Raw genomic sequence first — 26,340 nt, 5'->3', positions numbered from 1 at the left:
AAAAATGTCTCTAGACATTGCCAAATGTCCCCTGGAGGAAGAGCTCACTTCTGGTTAGAAAACACTGGTTTAACCTAACTTATTAAACTTGATAGTTAAGAATCAACCTTACTGTGGTGGCTAGTAGAGCTACCAGGCAAGCCAACAGGCATAATTTTCATCATCTGAGACAGACTCAACATACGTACTGGGGGGCTGTGCCAGCGAATGAGTGGGGCTACTTCTCACAGCTGCCACAGCCTGTCCATCATAATCTATTTTTCTTTTTTTCTGGCAGAGCTGTCAGTCTTGTGAGTGGGGAGATCATTGGTTCATTACTCAAGGTCCCCCACTGGGCTGAACCTTAGTCTTTGAGAGCAACTCTGTCCACTGTGAAGTACTGGAGCACTTGACAAAACGTCTCACTCTCCATAATGACTTGTCAGCTGTGACATCCTCCAGCTGGCTGATTAATGAGAGCTGGCGTCCAGGTTGCAGCTGAGAGAGACTTAAAACTATTAGTGGGTTATCTCTCCTTACAGCTCCTGCATAGAAGGCCTGTGTAAGGTCTCAGGGGAAGCCCCTTGGGCTGTCTCAGCTAAGGGCATGCCTGTACAGTGGCTAGGATGAGCCTGGTGCTTCCAGATAACAGGAGGTGTTCCCGCTCATCAGGTCCATCCCCAGGAACTCACCTTGGCAATGGGAATGTCATTGCTGCTGCTGCTCGTGCTCAGCTCTCCAGTGCTGGGGTTAATTGGGCGGTTGGTGGAAGTGAGGCGGCCAGGGCTGGAGGGACCTGTGGCCTGCACGCTCTGTAGTCGAGTTTGAAGCTCTCTGACCTGCAATCATAATGCTTAGACATAGTTGGTGGTTTCCCTGGCTAAAGAGCAAAACAGCCAGATGGGTAGGTGGTGGGGCTTTCATTTACATTGAGGGATCAGCCCATTGAAAAGCTAGGATGGTTGAGTTCACATAAAAGTCACTATATTCTTTTTTTTGGACTAATAATTTTTTTAAACGAATCAGTTTCTTAAATCACACGTAATACCAAAAGTAGAGTTACAAACCAAAGTGATGATATTACTAGTTTTTATAATTGCCCAAGAGTCAATAAATTCTTAACTCAATCTGCCACAGACCATCATCTATTCTTCACAAGTATGAGGTGCACATATTATATAAGGCACTGGAAGCTTCCAGGATGGATGACCATCTTGTTTTTTTTTTTTTTGAGACAGGGTCTTGCTCTGTTGCCCAGGCTGGAATGCAGTGGTGCAACCATGGCTCACTGCAGCCTTAATCTCCCGGGCTCAAGGGATCCTCCTGCCTCAGCTTCCTGAGCAGCTGGGACTAGGTGCACACAACACACCTGGCTGATTTTTAAATTTCTTTGTAAAGACAGAGTCTCGCTATGTTGCCAGGGCTGGTCTTGAACTCCTGTGCTCAAGCAATTCTACCACCTCAGCCTCCCAAAGTGCTGGGATTACCGGCATGAGCCACTGCGCCCAGGCACTGGCTAACTACCTTTAAGGAATGTTTATTCTTTTAGCCCCAAGTGCCTGACTGTGCTGGGGACTGCAGACAGAGGACCCAGGATGAAATCACCTCTCATGGAATCATCATCTCAGAGCCCAGAGGAGAGAGGAATGATTTCAACACAAGTGCACTTGAGTGTTATAAATTTCTATCTCAAGTGTTATGGGAAGCAGAAAAAGGGAAGAATGTAACTCCAGCTGAAGTCATCCAGACAAAGCTGAACGAAGACAGTGGTACTTGAGCAATCTTAAAGGAGAACAAGTGAGGATATGGCTTTCGTGGTGGTATGCTTGGGGGGTGAGAGTGGGGGAGCGCACAGGTGCTGGGATGACATGCTATGTTTGAAGAGGTGCAAGTTATTCAATATGTGTGGTTTAGAAGAGGTGTCTGCATTGGGGAAAAGATTAGGCTAAGAGAAGAGACACTGATGGAGCCAGCACCTTTTCCCCAAGTTACCTACAGATGGATTTTCCCTGGGATAGTAGGTAGGAATGTCTAAATAGTCCTTCTATACAAAAAAAGAAACATGGGGCCCTCTAAGTTACATTTAAAATGCACATTTAACTGCACAGAAATTGAACGTCCAAATCCTGCTTCTCTATAGTTACAACTCTGTGACTTCCAAAGAGAGAAGTATTCCAAGGAGCTGAAGAGCGTTGCTAGAGATTGGTCTTCTATAACCTTGGTCACAGTTTCAGCATGAGAGTACAGTGTCCACCTGAAAGGGCAAACTAACTACAGCACCCAACGGTCCTTACAAATGGGCACCAGACTTTGCCGGGCTGGGAAGAGTTAGCACTAGCAAATTTAAGACAGGGCTTTCTCAACAAAATAGTGTACTAGAATCCCCCAGAGGGCTTGTTAAAACAGACTCCAGGGCCCCACCCCAGGAATTCTGATTTAGCAGGGTCTGGATGAAGCCCAAGATCTGCAAGTCTAATAAGCTCCCAAAAGATGCTGATGCTGCCGGTCAGGGGACCATACCTTGAGCAGCACTGACCTAAGGGACTTCCAAGGCCACAAAGCACTTTAACCCCATAGACAGGAAGAGTGGAGCCATGCCCTGGTGCCAGCCCTGCCGCCAAAAGCCTTCTAGACAAGGGCAGAGAACAGGCATGTGGCCCCTTCTCTAAAAGGCACTGGAAAGCTTTTCATATTAAATGTCTGGGATGTCTCCATCCTGCTAACTTGGGAAGCAAAAGTAATTGAAATTTCAATAATTCATCAACATATTAGAAGCTAAAATAGGAAAATTCCCTCAAAGCAAATTGCATTCAATAGTGGAACAGCTCAAAAGGGCCTAATGCTCTGCCACGGGTTCCAGTAATGGAGGATCGATGGAAATGTGTGCTGTCCTCAAAACAGACCAGACGCAGGGCTACACTCAAAATAGCCTAAACAATAGGAAAATACATCCCTGTAGAAGCCAAATGGTACTGCTGATGAAGGATTACAGGACTCATTCTGAAATGGTCCCTGACAAACCAAAAATGGGTATGGGGGTGGATACCTCATTATGCCACAAGGAAAAAATGTGCAAAGAGAGACGGCTCATTCATTCCCCCAGGGACTAGGGGAAACCTCCCAGTAGAGACCCTGAATTTCAGTTTTTACTGCTGATGAATCTGATAAGGTCCTGAATAATTAACAATGTTAACACCACTCCAAAACCTAAATGGTGTCTGAATTGCACTCAAGACCATCAGTGGTCTGTTCTTAGAATCCCTACTGGCCTACTCATCTTGCTTTTTTTTTTTTTTTAAAATCTCTTTAAAAAAAATACAGAAAAAAAAATGCCTGGGCAATTTATAAAGACTTTATTAAAACTATCCGTGCTTTAAAAACATTTCTTCTTCTAATCACAAAAGTAAAACATGCTCACTGTGCAAAATGTAGATAATACTAAAACATAAAAACAGTCAAAGTGCTTATGTTATTTCTTACTCCACAGAGGCAATTACTTCTAGTCATTTTCCTTGCTGTATATGTGCACACATGTGCTTAAAATAATTTCTAAATCTAAATATCTACGTTCACTTTAAAAGCTTTGGACCCAGAGAATGTCTCTGAAAACTAAAGATGATAAACATGTTTATTTTGGGCTATGCTTTATTATTTAATGATAATTGCTAGCCAGTGGAAACAAATCCAGCTGAAGGGAGTGCAGTGTGCCTGTCACGGAAAGAAAGACAGCCGGTTAAGTGGCCTCCTCCTCCTTCTTTTGATTTGCGAGTGAGAATCTTAATGTATAGGAATACATGCAAGAAACGAAGGCTAAAGTCAATATGCTGAGTCAGCTTAGGCATGGCTTGGGAAAGAGGCAGAAACATAGTTAACCGAGTTCTCACTTTTATTCTCACCCATTGTAGTGGATTGGATTATGTCTCCCTCAAAAGATATGTCCAAATTTGAATCCCCAGTACCCATGAATGTGACCTCATCTCAAAATAGGGTCTTTGTAGATATAACTAAATTAATGATCTCAAGCCAAGATAATCTGATTTAGGGCGGGCCCTATGTGCAATGATCGGTGTTCTTTCAAGAGGAAAGGAGGGGATATTTACGACGCAGACATAGAGACAAAGGGGGGAAGGCCCTGTGAAGATGAAGGCAGAGACTGGACACAAGTCAAAGAGCACCAAGAGCTATCAGAAGCTGGAAGAGGCAAGGATGGATTCTCTTTCAAAGCCCTTTGAGGGCGTGTGGCTCTGCCAACACCTTGAGTTTGGACTCCTAGACTCCAAAACTATGAAAGTTTGTGGTAATTAAAATATTCCTCCTTCACTGAAGATTTATTTTTTTGAGACAGGGTCTCACTATGTTGCCCAAGCTGGCCTCAATCTCCTGGGCTCACGGGATCTTCCCGCTTTAGCCTCCCAAGTAACTGGGACTATAGGGGCATGCCACTGCACACAGCTATTTTTATTGAAGGAACTCTGTTACTCTCTACAGAATATATATTTTGGAGTCGAGAGATAGCCAAGAACCAAGGGTAACCTGAGGCAGGGACTGATACTTGTGAGAACATCATTCACCACTCTTCACAGCCTGTCTCAACTGGGGTTCCTCAACACCAGAACATGACCTGAAAGGCCATTTTTTCACTTCTCCTGAAGCTACTGCATGGCTGGTAAACATTACAATGGGAAACACGCTCTGAGAGAGGGGTACCAACAAGGAGTGTCTAAGTGCAGAAGAAGAATCCTGGCTGGCCTCTGCTTTCCTAGAGCAGGCAACACTGGAACTCAATCTTGAAGGCTGAGCTGTTCAACAAGCAAATAAAGAGGAAAAGATAATGGGGGAGACTCTGGAAGTTTCAAGTAAGGAAATGACATTAAAAGGCCACAGTTGTTTCTCTCTGGTATTTCTTCAAGGGTTTTGTAAAAATCATTTGATTAGAGGAGAAAACAGACTGAAGTAAGGAAGAAAAAGTTGGTGAGCCAAGAGCTCTACTGATGGTTCAGGTGGGAAATTATTAGTGCTCAAATACAGTCAGCGAAGTGGGAATAAGGATGGCAAGATACACTCTAGACCAGCTCCATCCAACAGAACTCCCTGTGTGGACGGAAATGTTCTAGAGCGGCGCTGTCTGCTACGGTAGCCTGGTGTCACACACGGCTGTAAGCACTTGCAATGTGCCTAGTGTACCCAAGGAACTGAATTTTTAATTGTATTGTATTTTAATTTATTTAAACTCAAACCTAAATAGCTGTATGTGGCTAGTAGCTACTGTATGCATCAGTGCAGTTCTGGAAATATTCAAGGAGGTAAAAACAAACAAACAAACAAAAAAATCCAAACTTGTGGCTGGTGACTTAGTGGATCATGGAGTTACTTAGCAATGAGAAAGGAAAACATAAAGAGAAGCTGATCTTTTCAGAAAGAAATGACCAGAGCTGACAATGTCTGGAGCTGACAATGATGTCAGCTTTGGACAGGCTGAATTTGAGAAAACAATTGAGTATGTGAAGGAGGGCTTATCAGTCAACAATTAGAAATGTAAGTCTGAAGGAAAGTGACTAGAACTGAGAAGTGATTAGAACTGGATAGGTTTAGGAACGCCAGGTATGGATAAGGTTCAGGGAGGAGGTGTGGCAGTGTGGCGGGCAGGAGCGGAGGGTCAGTGGAGGACAGGGAGATAGGGACACCTTTTTCTCAGGGAGAAAAGGAAAGGAGGTGAGGATGGGCAATAACAAAGGTGGTTTGCAGACTGTCAGGGAAGAGGTGAAACAGGGACTCCTGTCTGATGGCTTCTGTTTTCTCTGCCAGGTATGACAGGGGAATGTCAGAAATGAGAAAGGAGGCTGACCTATGACCAAAAAAGGAAAAAAAAAAAAGAAGCTTACACAGCAGCACTGAGAGCTCAGCTGAACTGTCTCTTTGAAGATAGTAGACTGAGGAACACACTGTTTTCTTCCAACTCTGGAGACCTCATTAAAATAAAGTACAAAATAAAAAAGGATTAAAACCACAACAGAGATAAGAATGTGCTTGGGGCATTGGCCAAAACAAAATTTGGACACATACCTCAATGACCAAGTGAAAGGAAGAGCACTGATGAAAGACACAGAATAAACAAAATTCTATAATGTACACAAAGAGAATCTACCCAAAAGGAGGACGGCAGACACTGATTCAGCTTTGGCAGAGAGCAGGAAGGACAAGAATGAGAACAGAGGCTTTCAGAGGTTAACAGAGGTTACAGCTATGTAACTGTATACAACAACTGAAACTTCCCAGCGTATGACAGCCTCAGCTAAAGTCAACAGGTGCTCCTCCTATTAAAAATGCATACAAATGCTGCATAAAAAAGGAACAATGAGAGAAATAAATTCATTGCCAAGGTCAAAAGACAGCAAAATCTCCAGGTGCCAGAAATGAGAAATAAAGGTGAAGGGGTTGCCAGGAGGTGGTACTACTGCAAGCCCAGGGGCTGTGAGCAGGGCACAGAATGTGAGTGTGGGAGGGAGGAGATGGAGGGCGCCTGCGAGTCTAGCTGCTTGAGCTGATCCCTCTGCCTCATGCCTGGAGCCTCTCTGCCCGATCCGTTGATGAAAAGCTGAAAGTGCTGTCCACAGAAGGAATCCTGAGGCTGTGCAGAGGAGTCAACCTTCAGAAACCAAAACCCCAAACCAGTGGCACCTTTGGGTGTGAGGCCCAAATTTATACTATCTGTATATGTGGTGCATGCGCCAGTAGTCCCAGCTACTCAGGAGGCTGAGGTGGGAGGATTGCTTGAGACTGGGAGGGAGGTCGAGGCTGTGATGAGCTAGGAGGATCACACTACTGGACTCCAGCCTGGGTGATGGAATGAGACTGAGACACACACACACACACACACACACACTCTCTCTCTCTCTCTCACACACACACACACACACACTCACACTGCCTTCTCATGGGATAGAGGCACCTCAGGTTCTGTGGGTCTGTGGGTGTTGTTCTGTTTCATTCACTACTGCATTGCCAACACCTTCAACAGGGACTGATACAGTCTCAATAAAATCTATTGAATGCCACTAAAAAACCTATCACTCTAAAATCTAATGCCTACTTAGAATATTGTGGTAGGCTGAATAATGGCCCCCAAAGGCATCCACGTCCTCCTAAACCCTGAGAACTGTGAATGTAACCTTGCATGGCAAAAGAGAACTGAGATGGGTAGAGTATCATGGATCATCTAGGTGGACTCAGGACTCACAACTTCACAACTCAGAAGTTACACCCCTCCCTGTAACAGGGAAGCAGGAATGCCAGAGTTAGAGTTCTGAAGATGCTATACTGCTGGCTTAGGAGATGAAGGAAGGGGCACAGTCAAAGGATGCAGACTCCCTCTAGATGCTGGAAACGACAAGCAAGTATATTCTCCCCTCCAGTCTCCAGAAAGATGCAGCCTTGCCGACACTTTCATTTTAGTGAATGAGATGCATTTTGGACTGCTGAACCCCCAGGACTGTAAGATGATAAATTTGTGTTGTTTTAAGCCACTAAGTTCATCATAATTTGTTACAGCAGTGACAGGAGATTATACAGCTATTATCAAGAGTATGGGCAAAAGATTAAGAATCTATCACCTAAGATTAAGAATCTATCACCTATAGATCTTTGCTGAAAGAAATTGCTAAGAATACATGATTTTCAGTACCAAAAAAATTAAACCTGAGAAAAAGAATGGAATGAAAGAAACAATGGAAGTACAAGAGCTGACAGGGACACAGGTGGTGAAGTACTCCTTTGCTGCTGTTGGGCGGACGGCCTGGCCAGCGTTCCCTGAAGCTGCCCTGGAGTACTTGGTCAAAGCAAGACTCTGAATCCCAGCAGTTTCACTCCTGGACATGTGATCCTGAGAAATTCCCACCAGGCCGGAGGAGACACAGGGACTATGCCCTGCAGCATTGTTTGTGGTCATGGGAAGTGGGAAGCAATCTGATTGGCAGCGGCTGTAAATGTAATAGGTGGGTCACTACAGAATGCTAGATGTCCTTAGACACACAGGACCAGATGTACACACAGTCATATGGACCAACCTTAAAATTAGAGTGCTGAGGAGAAAAACGTAAGAGAAGGTGACAGCACAATAACATTTAAATAAATTAAAAGTAATGCAAAACACTATCTTAGGACACGCACAAAATAGGGGGAAAGGGATGGGATATTATAGGGGATAAATTATTTATAAGTAATAAATTAAAAGAGGGACCAGTGAATGTGACTGATGAATATAATTATCTTCTCTCTCTGCCCTGAGTGCCAAATTAGAACAAAAAAAGCCAGGCATGGTGGTACGCACCTGTACTCAAGCTCAGCTCCCAGCTACTCAGGCAGCTTGCTACACAGGAGGATCACTTAGTCCAGAATTCAAGAGTTGAGTGCACTGTGATTACAACTGTCAATAGCCACTGCATTCCAGCCTGGGCAACATAGCCAGATCCCACATCTATCTATCTCTCTATTGATCTCTCTCTCTCTTTCTCAATCAATCAAAAAGAAAGTAAATGATGCAAGCCAGGAGCATGAGGGATTAGGCAGAGGGGGAAAGTGAGACGTTGGAGGGATTTGGCACTAGAGCTGTCAAACACAAAGAGTGTGCACAGAAGCAGGTTTCCAAAGTGCTAGTAAATTCCTCGAAAACGTGAGGCTGGGCAAGTATGAAACAGGTCAGCTATGCGGATGCTTCAATCTCAGGACAATTGTGGGAGCACAGACAAGAGTCAGCTGATGAAGTCATCTGTGAATATGGCTCACAGATGAGTGACCAGCAGGAAGGCAAGGTGGCACCAGAGTCCTAAGCAGGATCAGAAACATTTTTATTAGCCATAAAAGAGCCTGTTCCGCTGATGATATGTAGCAGTGCTCACTGAGTAGTTGTAATTTCAGGTAATTAGGTTGTAATTCATAATTTCACTGTGTAATGGAGCTGGTTGAGATGAGATGATTTCCATACTATAGAAGGGTGAGAATCACTAGGTTGGGAAAGCTCTACTTAATGAGCTTCATGCAGTTAGTCCCTGTGTAGTTTTTGGAAAGCTGCCGTCTCAAAGTCCAGGGTTTGTAGATATTTTGCCGAGAACCACACCTCTTATTGGAGACTTTATATGATTCTTCTTAGAGCCCTCAAATAATCAGAACCTATTTACAGCAAATATTTATTTCTTCCTATAAACTGAATTTACATGGTGTTTTATTGTTAATGGCAATTTTGACTAGATGGAAACACAAGAGACCACAAAATAGAAGGAAAAAAAATCCATCAGCGTTTCCATTTCTCGGTAAGTGTGATAGGTGTGCTATTTTCTCTTTTGTTCTATAACCCACTAAAGTACCTGGATATGATTATCAAAAGGGTTGCATTGGAAAAGGCCAGCATTTTGGCAATCTTCCTTTTCTTTTCTTTTTGTTTTCTTGTTTGTTTGTTTTGAGACAGAGTCTCGCACATCACCTGGGCTGGTATGCAGTGGCGTGATCTCGGCTTGCTGCAACCTCCACCTCCCGGGTTCAAGCGATTTTCCTGCCTCAGCCTCCCGAGTAGCTGGGATTACAGGCGCCTGCCACCACGCCCAGCTAATTTTTTGTATTTTTAGTAGAGATGGGGTTTCACTACGTTGGCTAGGCTGGTCTCGAACTCCTGACCTCGTGATCCACCCGCCTTGGCCTCCCAAAGTGCTGGGATTACAGGCATGAGCCACTGTTCCAGGCCAATCTTCCTAATTTCTTACCAGCTTTTTGACACATTGAGTCAGCTTCTTTCATGACAGCCAAGAGCTAGCCTTTAAGCAGCCTGGCTTCCTCATAGGTCCAGGGAGGCTGGGGTGAGTAAGCAAATACTGGTGCCCACAGCCAGAGTTGCCTCACAGTCTCCGTGGCTCAAGTGTGTGTAAGGCCCTCGTAAAGTAACTGGGAGCTGTGTCCACGGAAGCGGTGCAAGAACCAGGGTTCTGGGAATTCTCTGCTTTGGATTCCCCCTAAAACTCCCTCAGTCTACAGAGAGGAGGGGAACACAACACCGGACTCAGGTCAAGGTAAACGCACGCATACCACCAGCTTCCTCTTTTCTGCAACAAGCTCATGGTACCTTCACGTAGCATTAGAATGCCAGTAGAGTGGGTCTGTGAAACCCTAAGGAATCTGGCCCCCACGTTGCTGTTTAACCCACTGCTGGTTTGCATGGGAGTGGGGCTAGGCTGAGGACAAGCGTGGACCGAAGGCTACAGGAAAGTGGTCTAACCAACAGAATAATGACAACTGCCTCCCCTAATAAAGCCACCAGATCCCAAATTTTGGTACCTAGAGTTAACATCAATGTAGACTTGGGCAAGTTTGTTAAAGCTTTTGTGGGCCTCTGTTTTCCCATCTCTAACAAGGGTATAATAATAGTACTTACCAGCTAGGATTCTGGCAATGATGAAACAAAATGCGCATAAATCATCGCCCATCACAAATAAGTGTTTGAAATATGTTCTGGGCTGGCAGAGCATGGTGGCTCATGCCTGTAATCCCAGCACTTTGGGAGGCCGAGGCAGGCAGATCACGAGGTCAGGAGATCAAGGCCATCCTGGCTAACACGGTGGAACCCCGTCTCTACTAAAAATACAAAAAATTAGCTGGGTGTGGTGGCAGGCACCTGTAGTCCCAGCTAATCCAGAGGCTGAGGCAGGAGACTGGTGTGAACCCAGGAGGCAGAGCTTGCAGTGAGCTGAGATTGTGCCACTGCACTCCAGCCTGGGCGACAGAGCGAGACTCCGCCTCAAAAAAAAAAAAAAAAAAAAAAAGAAATATGTTCTGGGCTATTGTCATAATTTAGGTTTTCAAAATTATTTATTTTTAGAGTTTTAGAGACAGGGTCTTGCTATTACCCAGGCTGGAGTACAGTGGTGTGATCATAGCTCACTGCAGACTTGATCACCTGGGCTCAAGCCATCTTCCCACCTCAGCCCCCTGAGTAGCTGGGACTATGGGTGCACACCATCACATTTGCCTAATTTAAAAAAACAATTTTTTTTTTTTTTTTGGTAGATAAGAGGTCCTGCTATGTTACCCAGGCTGGTGATTTAGGCTTTGAGTAAGTCCTGCTTTCCCTTTAGAAGTATCTCATTTTAGTCTGAGGAGGGTCTAATGTGAGAGGGGTTCAGTCTGCAAATGTTCACAGAATGTCAATACTATCAATATTATTAACAGAGCCTTTCCTAAAAAGAAGCCCTACTGAGCTTGCACTGGTAATAAGCAGCTCCCTGTGGAAGTGATTTCCTTCACGGGGTGAGCTGGGGGTTTTGGAAGCGTGCCAGGCAGTGCCTCCATGCCTTGGGAGCCCCGGGGTGCCTGCACCCTGGTGGACTCCACCCTCCCTCCTCTTCTAGCTCAGATGACCCTGGTGAAGGGACAGTACAGGGCAGGCTCCACAGAGCAGGCAGCTTCCCCAGGAGACGCTGGGCTCATCACTGCTACATGGTGGGCCCAGGAGGAGCAGGCTGGGCATGAGGAGAAGGCAGAAAGCTTGCAGTTCTTTCTCTCAGTTCACCTGCAGAGAGGAAGTAGAGGACGCTTGGAGAAGCTCTTGGCCCATGTCCAGTGGGTGACCAGAGGACACTGCCTCCCCCTTCCCTGTCTCCAAGTGCTGACCATGATCATGATGTGGGGGAGTGTGCCGTGGTGCTACACCCCATTCACTGACTCTGGCTCATGGAAAGGCCTGGACAGACATCCTCTGAAAGAACTTCCCAATGATTCTGACACACACGTGTGGGGTCACCACAAGATGGATGAGTGAAACTGCCTGTTTCTCTGGAACTCTGATTCATGGCCAAGCTTGGCTGGTATCATGGTCAAAGCATGTAAATCAGCTGCATCAGAAACTTGTACTGTTGAACCAACATCCACATGCTCCTACAAGCTCCTAAGCCCCTTCATGGTTAGGTAAAGCCATTTGCCTAGTTCTGGTCAACAGGCAGGGCGCAGAAGCATTTAAATGCTGTGGTGGATGGAATACTATGCAGCCATAAAAAAGGATGAGTTTGTGTCCTTTGTAGGGACATGGATGCAGCTGGAAACCATCATTCTCAGCAAACTATCGCAAGAACAGAAAACCAAACACCGCATGTTCTCACTCATAGGAGGGAGATGAACAATGAGATCACTTGGACTCGGGAAGGGGAACATCACACACCGGGGCCTATCACGGGGGCGGGGGGAGGGATTGCATTGGGAGTTATACCTGATGTAAATGACGAGTTGATGGGTGCTGACAAGTTGATGGGGGCAGCACACCAACATGGCACAAGTATACATATGTAACAAACCTGCACATTATGCACATGTACCCTAGAACTTAAAGTATAATAAAAAAAAAATAATAAAAAAATAAATGCTGTGGTGGGAGCTTTTGAGTGGGCTCTTAGGTGGTAGACGGCCAACAGTCTGAGTTTCTGAGTGAATGTATGGATCAGAAATGTGCACCTGTCCTCTAACCTGCATTGAACATATGGTACGGGCAAGAAACAATGTGCCATGCCACTGAGATTTGGGAAGTGAACCTGTTACTGCAGAAAAACCTAGCCTCATACTGACTAATATACCAGTCACACAAAAGACGAGCCACCTGAGCCTCCTATTTGGAAGGAGCACACTGAAGCCAGACCCGGCTCCTCTCAGCTCCCTCCCATGCAGCTAGATGAGAGCTGGGGAGAGCTAAGAGGAGCAGTGTTGAGACAGAGCTTGTTTTTACAGAACTTTTATGGATTTAAACTCAGCTAATATTGGCATCCTCTTCCTTATCCTGTAAAGAAATTCCTATGAAGAAATGGAACAAATAAGAAATGAACAAAGTTCAATAAAGGACAAAAAAGAAGACTCAGTTTATTTGTGAATACCAAACCGTTAAAAGCTGTGAGATACAGATCATTCTCTATGATCCATACTTTTTTGTTTTTGCTTAATTTGGAAATTAAAGAGGACAAAGAAGAAAAAAGCAATCACATACTTCCACTGCCCAGATTTAACCTGTTATATTTTAGCATACTAGTGTCCTCTCTATTTCTATGTATATACTTCTGCATATGAAAAATTATACAACGATATGAATACATTCATTTAAAAAATAAATTAGAACATTATAGAGAAGTTTAAGGTCCCTTTGAGGCCAATATAACATATTATCATTATGATGTTTGTTTATATTTTTCTGGTCTATTTTCAATATTTTTATATACACACATATGAATATCTATGAAATGGAAATTTATACAGCTAGAAATTCATAATAAGGTACTATTTTGCAGTCTGCATTTTCTCTATATAGCCCTGTGGTCGAGAAAAGCAACACCGAGGGGAGGTAGAGTGGGACCAGCTCAGATGGGACCATGGCCAAACGAGGCTAAAGGAGATGTGAGGGAAAACACGGATGACTATTTAACCTCTATAAGATCACAACAGTTACACTTCCAGGCTGGTCTCAAACTCCTGGGCTCAAGTAATCCTCCTGCCTCAGCCGCCCAGAGTGCTAGAAATATAAACGTGAGCCACTGCACCTGGCCAAGGGTGACTTTTATTTGGTTCAAAATAGCATGTCTCCTTGTCTCTTGAATTGACTGTGGCAATGAAGCCAGAAGCCAGACTCCCAGGATGACAGAAGCCCGGGAGAGACAGATGGAATTCATTCCCAGACACGCAGAAAACACCCAGGTAGAGCACACTGTGTAAGGAAGAAATTGTTAACACCTTATGACATGAACATGCAGAAGAATTTTGTAATTCTGAAGAATTCCTACAAAATCTAAGAAGGAACTGATGTGGCCGATTTGTGTTCAAGTCTATGATTCAGTGGGACACAGTTTCATGTGCCTGTGGTCACATCAAGTTTGCTTTGCCAAACACAGTGCGGAAAGCACGGATTATTTTTGCCACATCGTGGTTGACTTAAACAAAGTAGCTAAAAAAATGGGAACAACGTGGAGAAAGTGGTTCCTGCCATCACGCGACTCTCTGGGGAGCTCTCAGGGCACTCTCTGTGTTTACCTGTCCCCACCACTTGACATATACCTTTGCAATGATCTGTTTACTTGCCTGTCTCCCCAACATCCTTGAAGCCAGGACTGTGTCCTGTTCATCATTGTAACCCCTCTGCCTGGCACAGAGATGACTGACCATGTTTATGAAATGAATGAATGAATGAAGAATAAAGTACTTCCTTTCTAGAGTAATTCTCCCTTGCCTACATTAAGCCCACTTCTTCATGTGTGAGGAAATACATGGCTGCATTACAGAGCATACAGAAATAAATGATTGCCTCATTCAATAATGAACTAGGACCAATAATAAAATTGCCTGTTGTTCCTTAGTTACTGCTCTGCCACTAGCCCAATTTGTTAACTGACTACATTAAAGATCTAATTTAATTAAATCTTGAACAAAGCTCAGAAGATCTACAGAGAGCACTTTGCTTAATTACAGGCGGGGTTCAAGCTCCAATCCTATTGATCTAGTCAGTTAAAATTCTATACAATGAATGTGGGCAAAGAAAAAAAGAAAGTGGTCCCAGCTGCTCGTCAGGGAACTTTGATGAACTGTGGATTCAGAGCTGCTATAAAGACAGCAAAGGCGAACCAGCCTTGTACTCTGTACTGTCATAGGGATGAACAGAAAATGGCACCTCAGTTGCTCTGCAGAGCTACACATCGTGAAGAACAGAAGACAATGACAACCACAAAGGACAGATCCCTCCTGAGGGAAATAAAGCACACTTGGTGGGTGGACGGGTGGCGGCTGGAAGAAGACTTTCGGCACTAAAAGTCTAGTAAACAGGCATTCAAATGCATCTAGTACACTTTTTGAGATCCACACTCATCTTGAAATAAAAAGAAATAAATCCAATTCATGGTATGTATATACATTCCTGAGAGTATCTCTAGTTGAGGAAGAAATAAAAGTTAACATCATTTGAAGGTAACTGAAATAAAAACTATACAAAACCACACTAGTTGCACAAACTTATAAAAGGTAACAGATGTGACTGGAAGAAAGGTTTTGACTAAAATGTGTCTATGTGTGTAGGCCTGTATGTGTGTGTGTGTAATTATCCAATGTCCACATTAGAGTTCTTCAAACATCTAAGGATTCCTATTTAAAAAAATGACTGAATGCCAAAGACTCATAGGGACTTGGCAGGTCAGGCTATGCATGACCCAGGCAGTCTGGCCCCACAGCCCTGGTACCTAGTGCAGTGCCTCCGCACTGTGCTATTCTAAATACTGACCTCCAGAGTTGGAGAAAACAATGGAAAGTGGGGAAGGGGACTTTTTACTTTTTGCTAGTCAATCAAGGGCTGGCAAATGAGAGAAGAAAATTCATTCTAAACCACAATATGTAATTACACTGAACACCAACAATTTCCCTCACAAAACATGCACCATCAGAATGCACACGCTAAGAGTAAGTACATACCTAATTAGGGCATCAATCATAATCATCGGGGAGTATAACCCAGGAAATTACAGGTGGCGTGAGCTTTAGTGCTAAGCAAATTTCGTCATGTTGCCCAGATAAAGCCTTTGCTGACTAGGATGATTTACACCTGCTGATGCAAGGATGGAGACTGGCATCCGATATAGCTGCATACTGAAAATATGCTTATGCACGTGAGTTAAGACAAAATGATGTTCAGATATGAGAGGCAGTAGTGCCAGCCTTTTAATTATGACATTAGCACACATGAAGAAGAGTTGATAACATTTAAAAATAGTAATTTCTTCCATATTTTTCAAATGAGGAAGAGTTGATAACATTCAAAAATAGTAATTTCTTCCATATTTTTATATAATGGCAAGTAAGAACACTTACAAATGGATTAAAAACAAAACGATGTACACATCCCAAGATTGTTGAAGGATAGAAGAGCAAGTTATTTACAAGGTCTTTTTTACGGCTAAGGGAGCAAGAGTAATGGTGAAGGATGATGAGACCCACTAGATGTATTTTTCCCTTTTTTTTTTTTTTTTTTTTTTTTTTGAGATGGAGTCTCCCTCTGTTGCCCAGGCTGGAGTGCAGTGGCATGATCTTGGCTCACTGCGACCTCCACCTCCCAGGTTCAAGCGATTCTCCTGCCTCAGCCTCTCAAGTAGCTGGGTCTACAGGCACACAGTACCATGCCCGGCTAATTTTTGTATTTCTAGTGGAGACGGGGGTTTCATCACATTGTCCAGGCTGGTCTCGAGCTCCTGACCTTGTGATCTGCTTGCCTTGGCCTCCCAAAGTGCTGGGATTACAGGCATGAGCCACTGCGCCCCTTCTAAGTCAACTTTATCTGTGTACAAAATTAGCAGTCAGAGCACAACTAGAAAACAAGCTTCTAATATTGCCAAGACGGAGAAAGAGAGTCAAGTAAGTCTAGTAATTCAAAGTGAAGTTCAGAGGGAAGTGTTTGAGGAATTCATTGCTTTACCCCCCTACCCAATCATAGATCAAACTCACAGCCAAACACAGAAGTGTTTGTGGGTTCCTGGGATTAAAAACTTCATCTTGGAAAAACTAAAGGCTTTAACAATTCTGCCAAACATTTCTATCCTGAAACATCACCTCCTTCAGTAATGGATACATGTCCTAAACAAAATGGTACTCAAACTAGATCAAGCCCTAGGGTGAATAGCAGGAGTCACACGTACACATCTGTAAACACAGAGACATACACATAATATGCACGCTTAAAGAGATGCACATACACACATACATGCATGCACACAATGTATTTTAACTTCAGTAAGTCTGCACCAGGAGAGATGACATTCTACATTAGATTCAGTATAAGTAAATGAGAGCAGGTGCTATAAAGCTAAATAAAATTTTATAGAAAAAAATTAAAAGGGGCAAATTCGATATTTTTTTCAAATTCTAAAGACTATTAGTTTATCTTAAAGAACATTTTAATTGAGCTTAGAAAAGACGTGTTTACCCTGGAAAGTTTAAAATCACTGCCCCGATGTAATTTTATCAACCAGTCAGATTTAAGATTCCAGAGAAAAGTGTGTGTTTTTTTTTTAAATCTTACCTCTACACCTTAGCGATTTCAAACTACTTTCAAGAATGACTTCATAACAAGAAAGACACAGTGATTCCCAAGATTACAAATGCCACAAAATTCTCACGGTGCCCTTGGTGCTACACATCAGCCTCTCTCAGCCCCATGCCCGGGAAGGGCCTAGCCATTATGGATGCAGCACGCTCACCCTCCTCCGGAGCCGGTCCCGCTCTTCCCGGATGGCATTCATGGTGGCCTTGGTCCGGTTCAGCTCTTCCTCTTTGCTGCACAGCATGGCGGTCAGGCTCTCATTCTCTTCCCTCAGCCCAGCCAGCTCCTTCTCCCACCGAGACCTCTCTTCAGCCAGGTTAGGATACAGGTCCCGGCCAAGCACCCCCTCAATCTCCTCAACTGTCTGTAAAACACAGCCCCAAAGAAAAGTCAAGTAAATATCCTTGGGGAAAGGGGATGGGAAGAAAATAGGCTGAACAGGAATAAATGTCCACAGAGGAGTGTGTTCTAGAACCACTTTGTTATTAACAGTGATCATGACTAGGGATACCCCAAAGTTATCCTGTTCCCAATTTCAGATGAGGCTCTGTCACTTGCCTGGGGTACAGTCTGTGTTACCCAGCAACCTTCAGAGTAAGAAAAACAGTGAGTCCTCTCCTGGCAGCTGAGTGTCTGTGGTGCTAGCTGACACATCCACACAATGCTTATTTCCTTCACTTGAGTTCTAGAGTTGGTGGATACACACAGCCAGGCAGAAGGCCATTTAGTGATCCTGGTAATGTGAGGACAAACATGAGGTTGTAAACTGCATACAAAATCTAACTTGAAGCTTCCTAAATTATAGGCCTCCGACGTGCCAACTCAGCGATAAGATAGGTCACATTACCATTTCCAGCTTTTAGTGCCACATCCAAATTCAGATGGTGCAAATGAGGTTCAGTCTCAAGATGTGAAAGGCAAAAATAAACCTCATTGACACAGAAAAGAGGAAGCTCATTGTGGAGATTTCTAAGACAGCAGGGATTAAATTAATTAATAACACAGCTTCAAAATGGAAAGGAAAATCTTAGTAGCACATACAGAGCTTTAAAAAATTCATTTAAAAACATTTAAAGGAGAAGAAACATGCATAATACTAGGAAAAAAAGGAAGAAGTCATTCTGCTTCACATTTACTGTCCTTTGAAAAAGGAAGCACAAGCCAGTGGATAATGAAACAAGAGGGAGAATTACTATGCAGAATACTATGTGAAGAGATGGGATAAGAAACCGAAGGCTGGCCGGAGGTGGTGGCTCACGCCTGTAATCCCAGCACTTTGGGAGGCCCAGGCGGGTGGATCACCTGAGGTCAGGAGTTCAAGACCAGCCTGACCAACATGGTGAAACCCTGTCTCTACTGAAAATACAAAAATTAGCTGGGTGTGGGGGCGTGCACCTGTAATCCCAGCTACTTGGGAGGCTGAGGCAGGGAGAATCACTTGAACCTGGGAGGTGGAGGTTGCAGTGAGCTGAGATCACGCCACTGCACTCCAGCCTGGGCGACAGAGTGAGACTCCATCTCCAAAGAAAAGAAAAAAAGGAAGAGGAGAGGAGAGAGGAGGGGAGGGGAGGGGAGGGGAGAGGAGGGGAGGGGAGGGGAGGGGAGGATGCCTCAAATACTAAAAAACATCACTCTTAGATGCTCATGTTGGTTCTCAAATCTTGCTGCCCCTTTCCCCATGTGCTGCTTTGTCTTTCCTTTAAGTCTGGAGACTCTCATCCTACTTGGCTCTGCTCCAGACCCTGTGGCTTTGTCCCTAGCTGGTTGATAGAGGCCCTTGGCCTCCTCCTTCCCTCTCAACCCCGAGGCTCGGGCTAGACCCAAGTTGACATTACAATCAAATATAGGGCCCAGGAGATTCCAGAGAAAGAAATACCAGCAACTGCTTCTCCCTGCCCTGAACCATATCAACTACATATTTGCAATTGAGATGAAGAAAGATGGAAAACCAGCAGTGTTACAAACATGTATCATGGTTTACCTTGTGACACCACAGTTCTTTTGTGCAATCCAGGATTCCTACTGACAGAAACTTGGGCCTACATTTTCTCTTTATGGGCTCCTCCTAGACTTTTAAATTTGAATTGCTATGCCCAGGTCACTAACTTATGTCAAAGGAGTATCAAGATACTAGAGGCTTAGTATCAATAAGCCTTGACTTTCCCGTCATTCACAACAAGTTTGTGCAGATGCAAAAAATTCCTCTCACCATCTCAAACAGCAAGAGGAATTGATGAATGGACGCCTGAAATTGTATAGAGGCCTTAGAGCTTTTCCAAAACTTACAGCTTAAGAGTGCTCTATGATGAACCACACTAAAATGACATGGTTCAATACTAGCAGTCGAATCGTTTTCAAGTAAATTGTCCTTTTTACTGCAAAGCCAGTGAACCTGACTGCTGACATCATGACTTTTTCTGAAAGAATTCAGCCCAACCAAAATTTCTAGGGTCCTCATTTCTACCCCATGGCCCAATCTATTGTATGGCTCTCATGGAAACTTTCATCCCTAGTAAGTATTTAAGAAAACTGCGCTTCAAGAGAAGGATTGGACCATTTCCCTTTGAGAACCTCACAGGGCCTCACAGAGGGCGAAGAAGGTCTACCTTAATCGCCAGGTCGCAGTGCTCACTGGCCGTGGTGAGCTGCTCGATGTGCCTGTCTACCTCGGCCACGGAGAGGCTACAGCTGCTCTTCTTTCTGCCGCAGACGACATTCTCCAGCCCCGTCAGCACCCTCTGCAGTTCTGAGTTCAGGTCACTGCAGTTGTCTGTGAGTGAACGAAGACAAAATGTGTTACACAGGGCAACAAATGCTCTCTGTTTTGCTTACCATGAGGGACCCATTCAGGTAACGGGATGGCAATGGAGCTTGACATTTCAAAGCTCATGCCAGCCTGCCTAACCTCACAGGCACTGTCTCTGAGGCTTAGAGCCAGTGCAAAGCTCTTTTTATTAAGCAGTTTCAGACGATGGTCATTTTCTGAATTCTCTTGTCTTTCACTCAAAGCAGCCACATCTTGAGTTTCTTTGGTAAGAACAAAGAAACGCCCAGAAGAGGCTGTTGGCACTTCCAGAGCCTCTGGTCAACCTGTCTGCTCAGTCATTCAGACAAGCACTAACTGCGGAAAGATCCCGTAACTTTACTAAATGTAACAAAAAGTCTCAGAATGAGCAGAGATGCTAGGTATTTTGAAAAACAGAAACTGTGTAAGAGATAGTCCTCGTCCTCAATGAGCCTAAAACCAAGACTTTTCCATGACAGAACCAATCAATATGCTCCACCATTGCAATTTAATCCATGTTCTTTCATCGGGGAAAAAAAAAACTGTTCTAACAAATTCCTTATTGTTCTCCAATAAGGCAACCAATTCTAATCATTTGATTTTGACTTAAAAACTTGGGTTGCTTTGAATTGCTGGACATCCAGGGCCTGGTCAGAGAAGTAAAAAAATAATTATAATGTGACCCAGATGTATCTCAGAAGACAATTTTGTTGGGGAAAAAAAACTCCCCTTAAAGTCAAATACAAAGTTTGTAACCAGCTATTTTGGATTCTGTCTATTGCCACGCCATTCAATTATTGTTGCAGGGCAGATGCTGACTGATTATATGTAATCTTTCAGAGTATATTCTTCCCATCCATCCAGCCTGACCCTGCATGAAAGTTGCTTGGTGTCTTCCATTTTCTTCTTCTCTGCTGCATGCTTCTCACCACAGGTTCCATGGACTCAAATGGTCAACTGCTTTTGGGACTTACCTTTGGAAGGCTTCAAGAAAACTCTTGGCACAACAGGAACAGGACTTCTCAGAATGTTTTAGTCAACCTCATCTGGTCGCCTCTATCTGTAAATTACCTAAATCTAGAGAGATCAGCCTAAGGCTTTCACTCCAACCAGTACACACAACTATTCCACCTACTTCTCAAACCTGTTCCTCCCTGATCTTTCCCATTTCCATGAATAGCACCTCTATCCACCCAGTTACTCAGGTGAGCTCTGAGGCAACCTTCCATGCCTTTGCCTGACATACTAAATCCAATTCATCTTGTGACCACAACCTCCAAAACTTATCATCAAACTAACCTCTTATTACCATCTCTACTGACACGATCCTGCTTTAAGCCATCATCATCTCTCAACTGGACCATTGTAAATCTCCTACCTCCACTCTCCCTGTGGTCACCAAAGTTAGCCTCCTAAAAGCACAGATCAGAACAAGTTATTTTTCTAGCTCAAACTGTCTAATGGCTTCCCATCATCATTCATGTAAAGTCCCAACTCCTTACCAGAGTCTGTAAAACTCTGCATGATCAAGACTGATGTGCTCAGTTCAGGCTGCAACATGTTCCTGGGGAGCTTTTATAAACTACAGATGCCCAGGCCCCACCCCAAACCAATCACAATCACAATCTCTGGGGGTGGGGCTTGCACAATGGCAACTTTAGGTTCCTCAGGTAATTCTACTGTGCAGTCAGAGTGAGAACCACTGATCCGATCTTGCCTCACCCGACCACCTTCCCCTGTTCACTATGCTCCATTCACACTCCTTCCCCTCATTCACTATGCTCCATTCACACTCCTGGCCTTCTTTCTTCCCCTGGAATATGCCAAACTCCTGTCTGCTCCACGGGTTCCTTTTCCTCTGCTGTTTCCTTTGTCTAGGCTGATTTCTTAAAATTTTAATTAAAAAAATAAAAATAAAAACCCTCCTTTTTAGAGACAGGGTCTTGCTCTGTTGCACAGGCTGGAGTGCAGGGGTACAATCTTAGCTCACTAAAGCTTTAAACTCTTGGGCTCAACCTATCCTCCTCCCACCTCGGCCTCCCAAGTAGCTGGGACTACAGGTACACATCACCACAACCAGCTTGTGTTTTTATTTTTGTGCAGAAATAGGGTCTATGTTGCCCAAACTGGTCTCAAACTTTTGGCCTTAAGCGATCCTCCTGCCACAGGCTTCCAAAGTCCTGAGATTATAGGCATGAGCTACCATGCCTGGCCAATCAAATTTCTACATATTGTTCAGCTCTCAGCTCAAATGCTACCTCCCAACAAGCTCTTCCCTATCTAAAGCATGGAGTTTCACCTCCTCCCTTGCCCAGTCCCTATCTTCTTATCCTATTTTTTTCATGGCAATTAGCGCTATCTGATTTGACTTATGTGTTTGTTTTCTCTCCTCTACTAAAACATAAGCTCCAGGAAAGAAGGGACTTTGATCTTCCTCACCATTGTATCTCCAACACAGAATAGGGTAGGCAGTCAAATATTATTTTTTAAATGAGCAAAGGGAAACACCACATCACCATTTATTTAATAAACAGGAAGGCTATAAACAGACTCTATAACAGTATGTTTTTCTTTTTCTTTTCTTTTCTTTTTTTTTGAGATGGAGTCTCACTCTGTCTCCCAGGCTGGAGTGCAGTGGTGCAATCTCAGCTCACTGCAAGCTCCGCCTCCTGGGTTCAAGCGATTCTCCTATCTCAGTCTCCCGAGTAGCTTGGAATACAGGTGTGTGCCACCACACCTAGCTAATTTTTATATTTTTAGTAGAGATAGGGTTTCACCATGTTGGCCAGACTAGTCTCGAACTCCTGACCTCAATGCTTTTGTTCCTTGTTATGGACCTCGACTTGAGCTGCTAAGAACTAGGATGCTCATCACTGCAGAGGCCCTCTGGAGATGGAGGAGGGTGGACACCACCCACTGGAGGCAAAGGACCCAAGTGAGGAGCAGAACTCCTCAGAGAACACACCAACCAGCCTCTGAATGACCATGTACCCTCTGGTGCAGGTCTCCTGGTATCCAGAGCTGGTGTGAATACGCTCTCCTGAGTTACGTGCATTAAGTGCTCATGAGTGAGATGCTCATGAAATATTCAGACATTCTGTGCTGATTTCCCTAGCACAGGTCCACCTCATGCAATAATCACACTGGAAATGTCTGCTGAGGGGCTCTCACAGCAGGGCCGGAGGGGTGGCAACAGTTGCTTATTGAGGGTGCTGGGTTACAGGCAGCAGGAAGAGGGGCTAGGCATGTGACCAGTATTTCTTTCTCATACTTAAATTAGGCAGTTGCCGAGCCCTGACTCAGGCCAGAAGCAGAGTGCAAAGACGGGTAAGAGACTAACCTTAACTGTGAGAGACTCCCATATTTACAAGGCCACTGCCCCGCCTCTCTGCTGCCCACCACTACTGTAAGGAAAGTAACCATAGAGGCCAGGCGCAGTGGCTCACTCCTGTAATCCCACTACTTTGGGAGGCCAAGGTGGGTGGATCACCTGAGATCAGAAGTTCAAGACTGGCCTGGCCAATATTGTGAAACCGCATCTCTACTAAAAATACAAAAATTAGCCAGGTGTGGTGGCACACACCTGTAATCCCAGCTACTGGGAAGACTGAGGCAGGACAATCGCTTGAACCCAGGAGGTGGAGGTTACAGTGAGCTGAGATTGTACTCCAGCCTGGGCAACAGAGCACGACACAACACTCTATCTAAGAAAGAGAGAAAGAGAGAAGGAAAGAAGTAAAGAAAGGAAGAAAGAAAGGAAGAAAGGAAGAAAGGAAGGAAGGAAAGTGGCCAGGTGTGGTGGCTCATGCCTGTAATCCCAGCACTTTAGGAGGCCAAGGTAGGCAGATCACGAGGTCAGGAGTTTGAGACCAGCCTGACCAACATGGTGAAACCCTGTCTCTACTAAAAATACAAACATTAGCAGAGCACAGTGGTTCATGCCTGTAATCCCAGCTACTCAGGAAGCTGAGGCAGAAGAATCGCTTGAATCCGGGAGGTAGAGGTTGCAGTGAACTGAGATCGAGCCATTGCACTCCAGCCTGGGTGACAGAGGGAGACTCGGTCTTTAAAAAAAAAAAAAAAGAAAAGAAAGAAAGGGAAGTAACCATAGGTAACACAGTGTAGACACAAGACAGAGAGTTGGCAAGATGTGAGGTCATTTATGTTGATGCACAGACTCTAAAGAGTATCTGCCCTTCAAATCAAGAAGGGCTACACATGCTTTCTTTGGTCACAGGAAGCTGAATGTATAAAAACACAGGTGGGGTGATGAACCCCACAAACTCCAGTTTGTGCTGCAGAGCTCTGCACTGTGGCTTCACACAGGCCCACCAGTTAGCACTTGGCTGTCCATTGCTATTTTTCCCTGTTTGGAGCCTCACGGGAGGATGAGGAGACTGGGCCACCTGGAGCAGGTATTCTGTGTCCCCTGTCAAAGTACTATCTCAAGGTACCAAGCACTCATCACCACTCATCCCCAGCATCCACATGGCTCCAGAGAGAACTGTCTTTCAGAGTCTGTGGCATAAGGTGCCACAGTAGGTCCTAAGTATGGGAGCAGAGTTGCTGAATCATATGGTAATTCTATGTTTAACAAAAACAACGAAAAGCAATGACTCAAATAATTGTACCCCAACGTTCATAGCGGCATTATTCACAGTAGCCAAAAGGTGGAGTAGCCCAGGGGTACACTGACAGATGAAGGAACAAAATGTGGTCTCTTAATACAACGTAATGTTATTCAGCCTTAAAAAAAGAAATAAAATTCTTTTACATGCTACAACATGAACCTTGAAAACATTATACTAATTAGAATAAATCAGACACAACATGACAAATATTTCCACTAATACGAGGTATCTAGAAGAGGCAACTGCGGAGACAGGAGATAAAGTTTACCAGGGGCGGGGGTGATGCAAGAATAGGGAGTTATTGCTTAATGGGTACAGAGTTTACGATGGCATGAAAATGTCCTGGAAATGGGTGGTGGTGATGGTCACATTAACTCTGTGAATGCCACTGAACTGTACACTTAGAAATGATTACCATGGTAAATTTCATGTTTATGTTACCACAATAAATATAATAAATGTATTTCAGTGAGTAAAATGAGGAGATATAAGCAAATAGGCATATGAAACGGAAAACAGTAACCTTCAGGAATGGCAGTACATTCAGAAAAGATTTGAGGTATTGTAATTTAATTTAAAAAAATTTTTTCCCCTGTGGGTTGGAGAGCAGGAGAAGGAAGAAAGAGATACGGGAAGTCTAAGGACGAGGGGGAGTAATGTACTCTTTAGGAAAACCCTGGCCCCCACTGCCACGTAACTCCACGAAGGGCAGCTGAGGAAGGCCCACTGGCTTTCTCCTTCAGCCTCATTGTAGTTTATTTTTTTATTTTAAAAATTATTATTATTTTTTTTCCAGAGGCAGGGGTCTCATTACATTGCCCAGGCTAGTATCGAACTCCTGGGCTTCAATCCTCCCACCTCAGCTTCCCAAGTGGCTGGGATTACAGGCGTGAGCCACCTGTGCTGTGCTTTATACATCAAAGGAAACCGCTACTATGTCCAGGAGACAGAGAGGAGGCCTTTGGTAGCAAATACACATTCCTTTAAGTGTATTTGTACTGTGCCTCTTTCCAAAGAATTTGAGGTTGCTTATCACGAGCAGTCACAAATAAGGAGAAAACACGGTGACTGGATCAGGGAAAGGCTGCGAGCAAACGGAGGCTGACCCAGCTGAGGGCTGACTCCTCCAGCCAGCCTTGAGCTTCCTGGCAGCCTGAGCAAATATGAATTATCTCCTGACAGAAAGGAGGAAGCATTCTGGTTTCACAAGGGAGACAAGGTGTTTTTGGCAACAGAGACTAGAAGGATTTGGGTACACGGTACTTCATACGTGGTGTGAAGTGATGTGACGCCAGTCTCCTTAGCTAGTTTCACACATATGCAGATTTCATATGGTTTCTTCTTATGCTAACCTTCAGTTAAAATTAAAGTAGACCATTTAAAGTACAAGATAAAGGGAACTCTGGGGAGCGCTAGGCTCACATAATCTTGGCACTCAGTCTTCCAAGTTGTCTGATAAGACTGAACAGGACCCAGAAGACTGGATGGAATGGACCTCCCCCCTTTGTCCAGCAGATGCAAACCAGTCATCTGCAGCCAAAGATGTGCTTGCATATGGGGTGGGGTTATGGTGTCTGGCGTGGTCTTTTTTTAATTTTTAAAACAGTTTTTGAGTTAACTGTCAACATTTTAAAAATTGCTAAAATTTATGGCTATTCTTGTAAAATGAGAAGATCTGACAATGCTGGGCCCAGCTTCTCAACCACAGCCATCTGCGTAGGGGCCAGCCGCAGACCCCGGGACTCCGCACGCCCAACCCACGGTGCTCCTCCGCTCTGCCCGCCTCCACCCGAGTCAGTGGCTCCTCCTGCCCTATTCCTCTTTTCTAAATGCAGTTTTTCTCAGTTGGCCTCCTG

General features: G+C 44.3%; 2 protein-coding genes across 3 annotated transcripts in view; both read right to left on the bottom strand.

Moving 5' to 3' along the window:
• Window positions 1-26,340, bottom strand: part of REEP5 (receptor accessory protein 5) — an 806,416-nt gene that overhangs the window by 195,485 nt on the left and 584,591 nt on the right. The gene's annotated exons all lie outside the window — the stretch shown is intronic.
• MCC (MCC regulator of WNT signaling pathway) overlaps window positions 1-26,340 on the bottom strand; it is a 475,168-nt gene that overhangs the window by 58,244 nt on the left and 390,584 nt on the right. For both annotated transcript variants that reach the window (XM_050793047.1, XM_050793048.1), the window contains 3 exons: window positions 19,675-19,838; window positions 17,226-17,432; window positions 672-818 (listed from right to left, as the gene is read on the bottom strand). In XM_050793047.1, the coding sequence (XP_050649004.1) occupies window positions 672-818; window positions 17,226-17,432; window positions 19,675-19,838 (518 nt within the window). The remainder of the gene's footprint in view (window positions 1-671; window positions 819-17,225; window positions 17,433-19,674; window positions 19,839-26,340) is intronic.

The sequence above is a fragment of the Macaca thibetana genome, chromosome 6, assembly GCF_024542745.1.
Source record: "Macaca thibetana thibetana isolate TM-01 chromosome 6, ASM2454274v1, whole genome shotgun sequence".
Lineage (NCBI taxonomy): Eukaryota > Metazoa > Chordata > Mammalia > Primates > Cercopithecidae > Macaca > Macaca thibetana.
The sequence above is the reverse complement of the archived record's forward strand: the minus strand, read 5'-3'. Positions and strand labels throughout refer to the sequence as shown.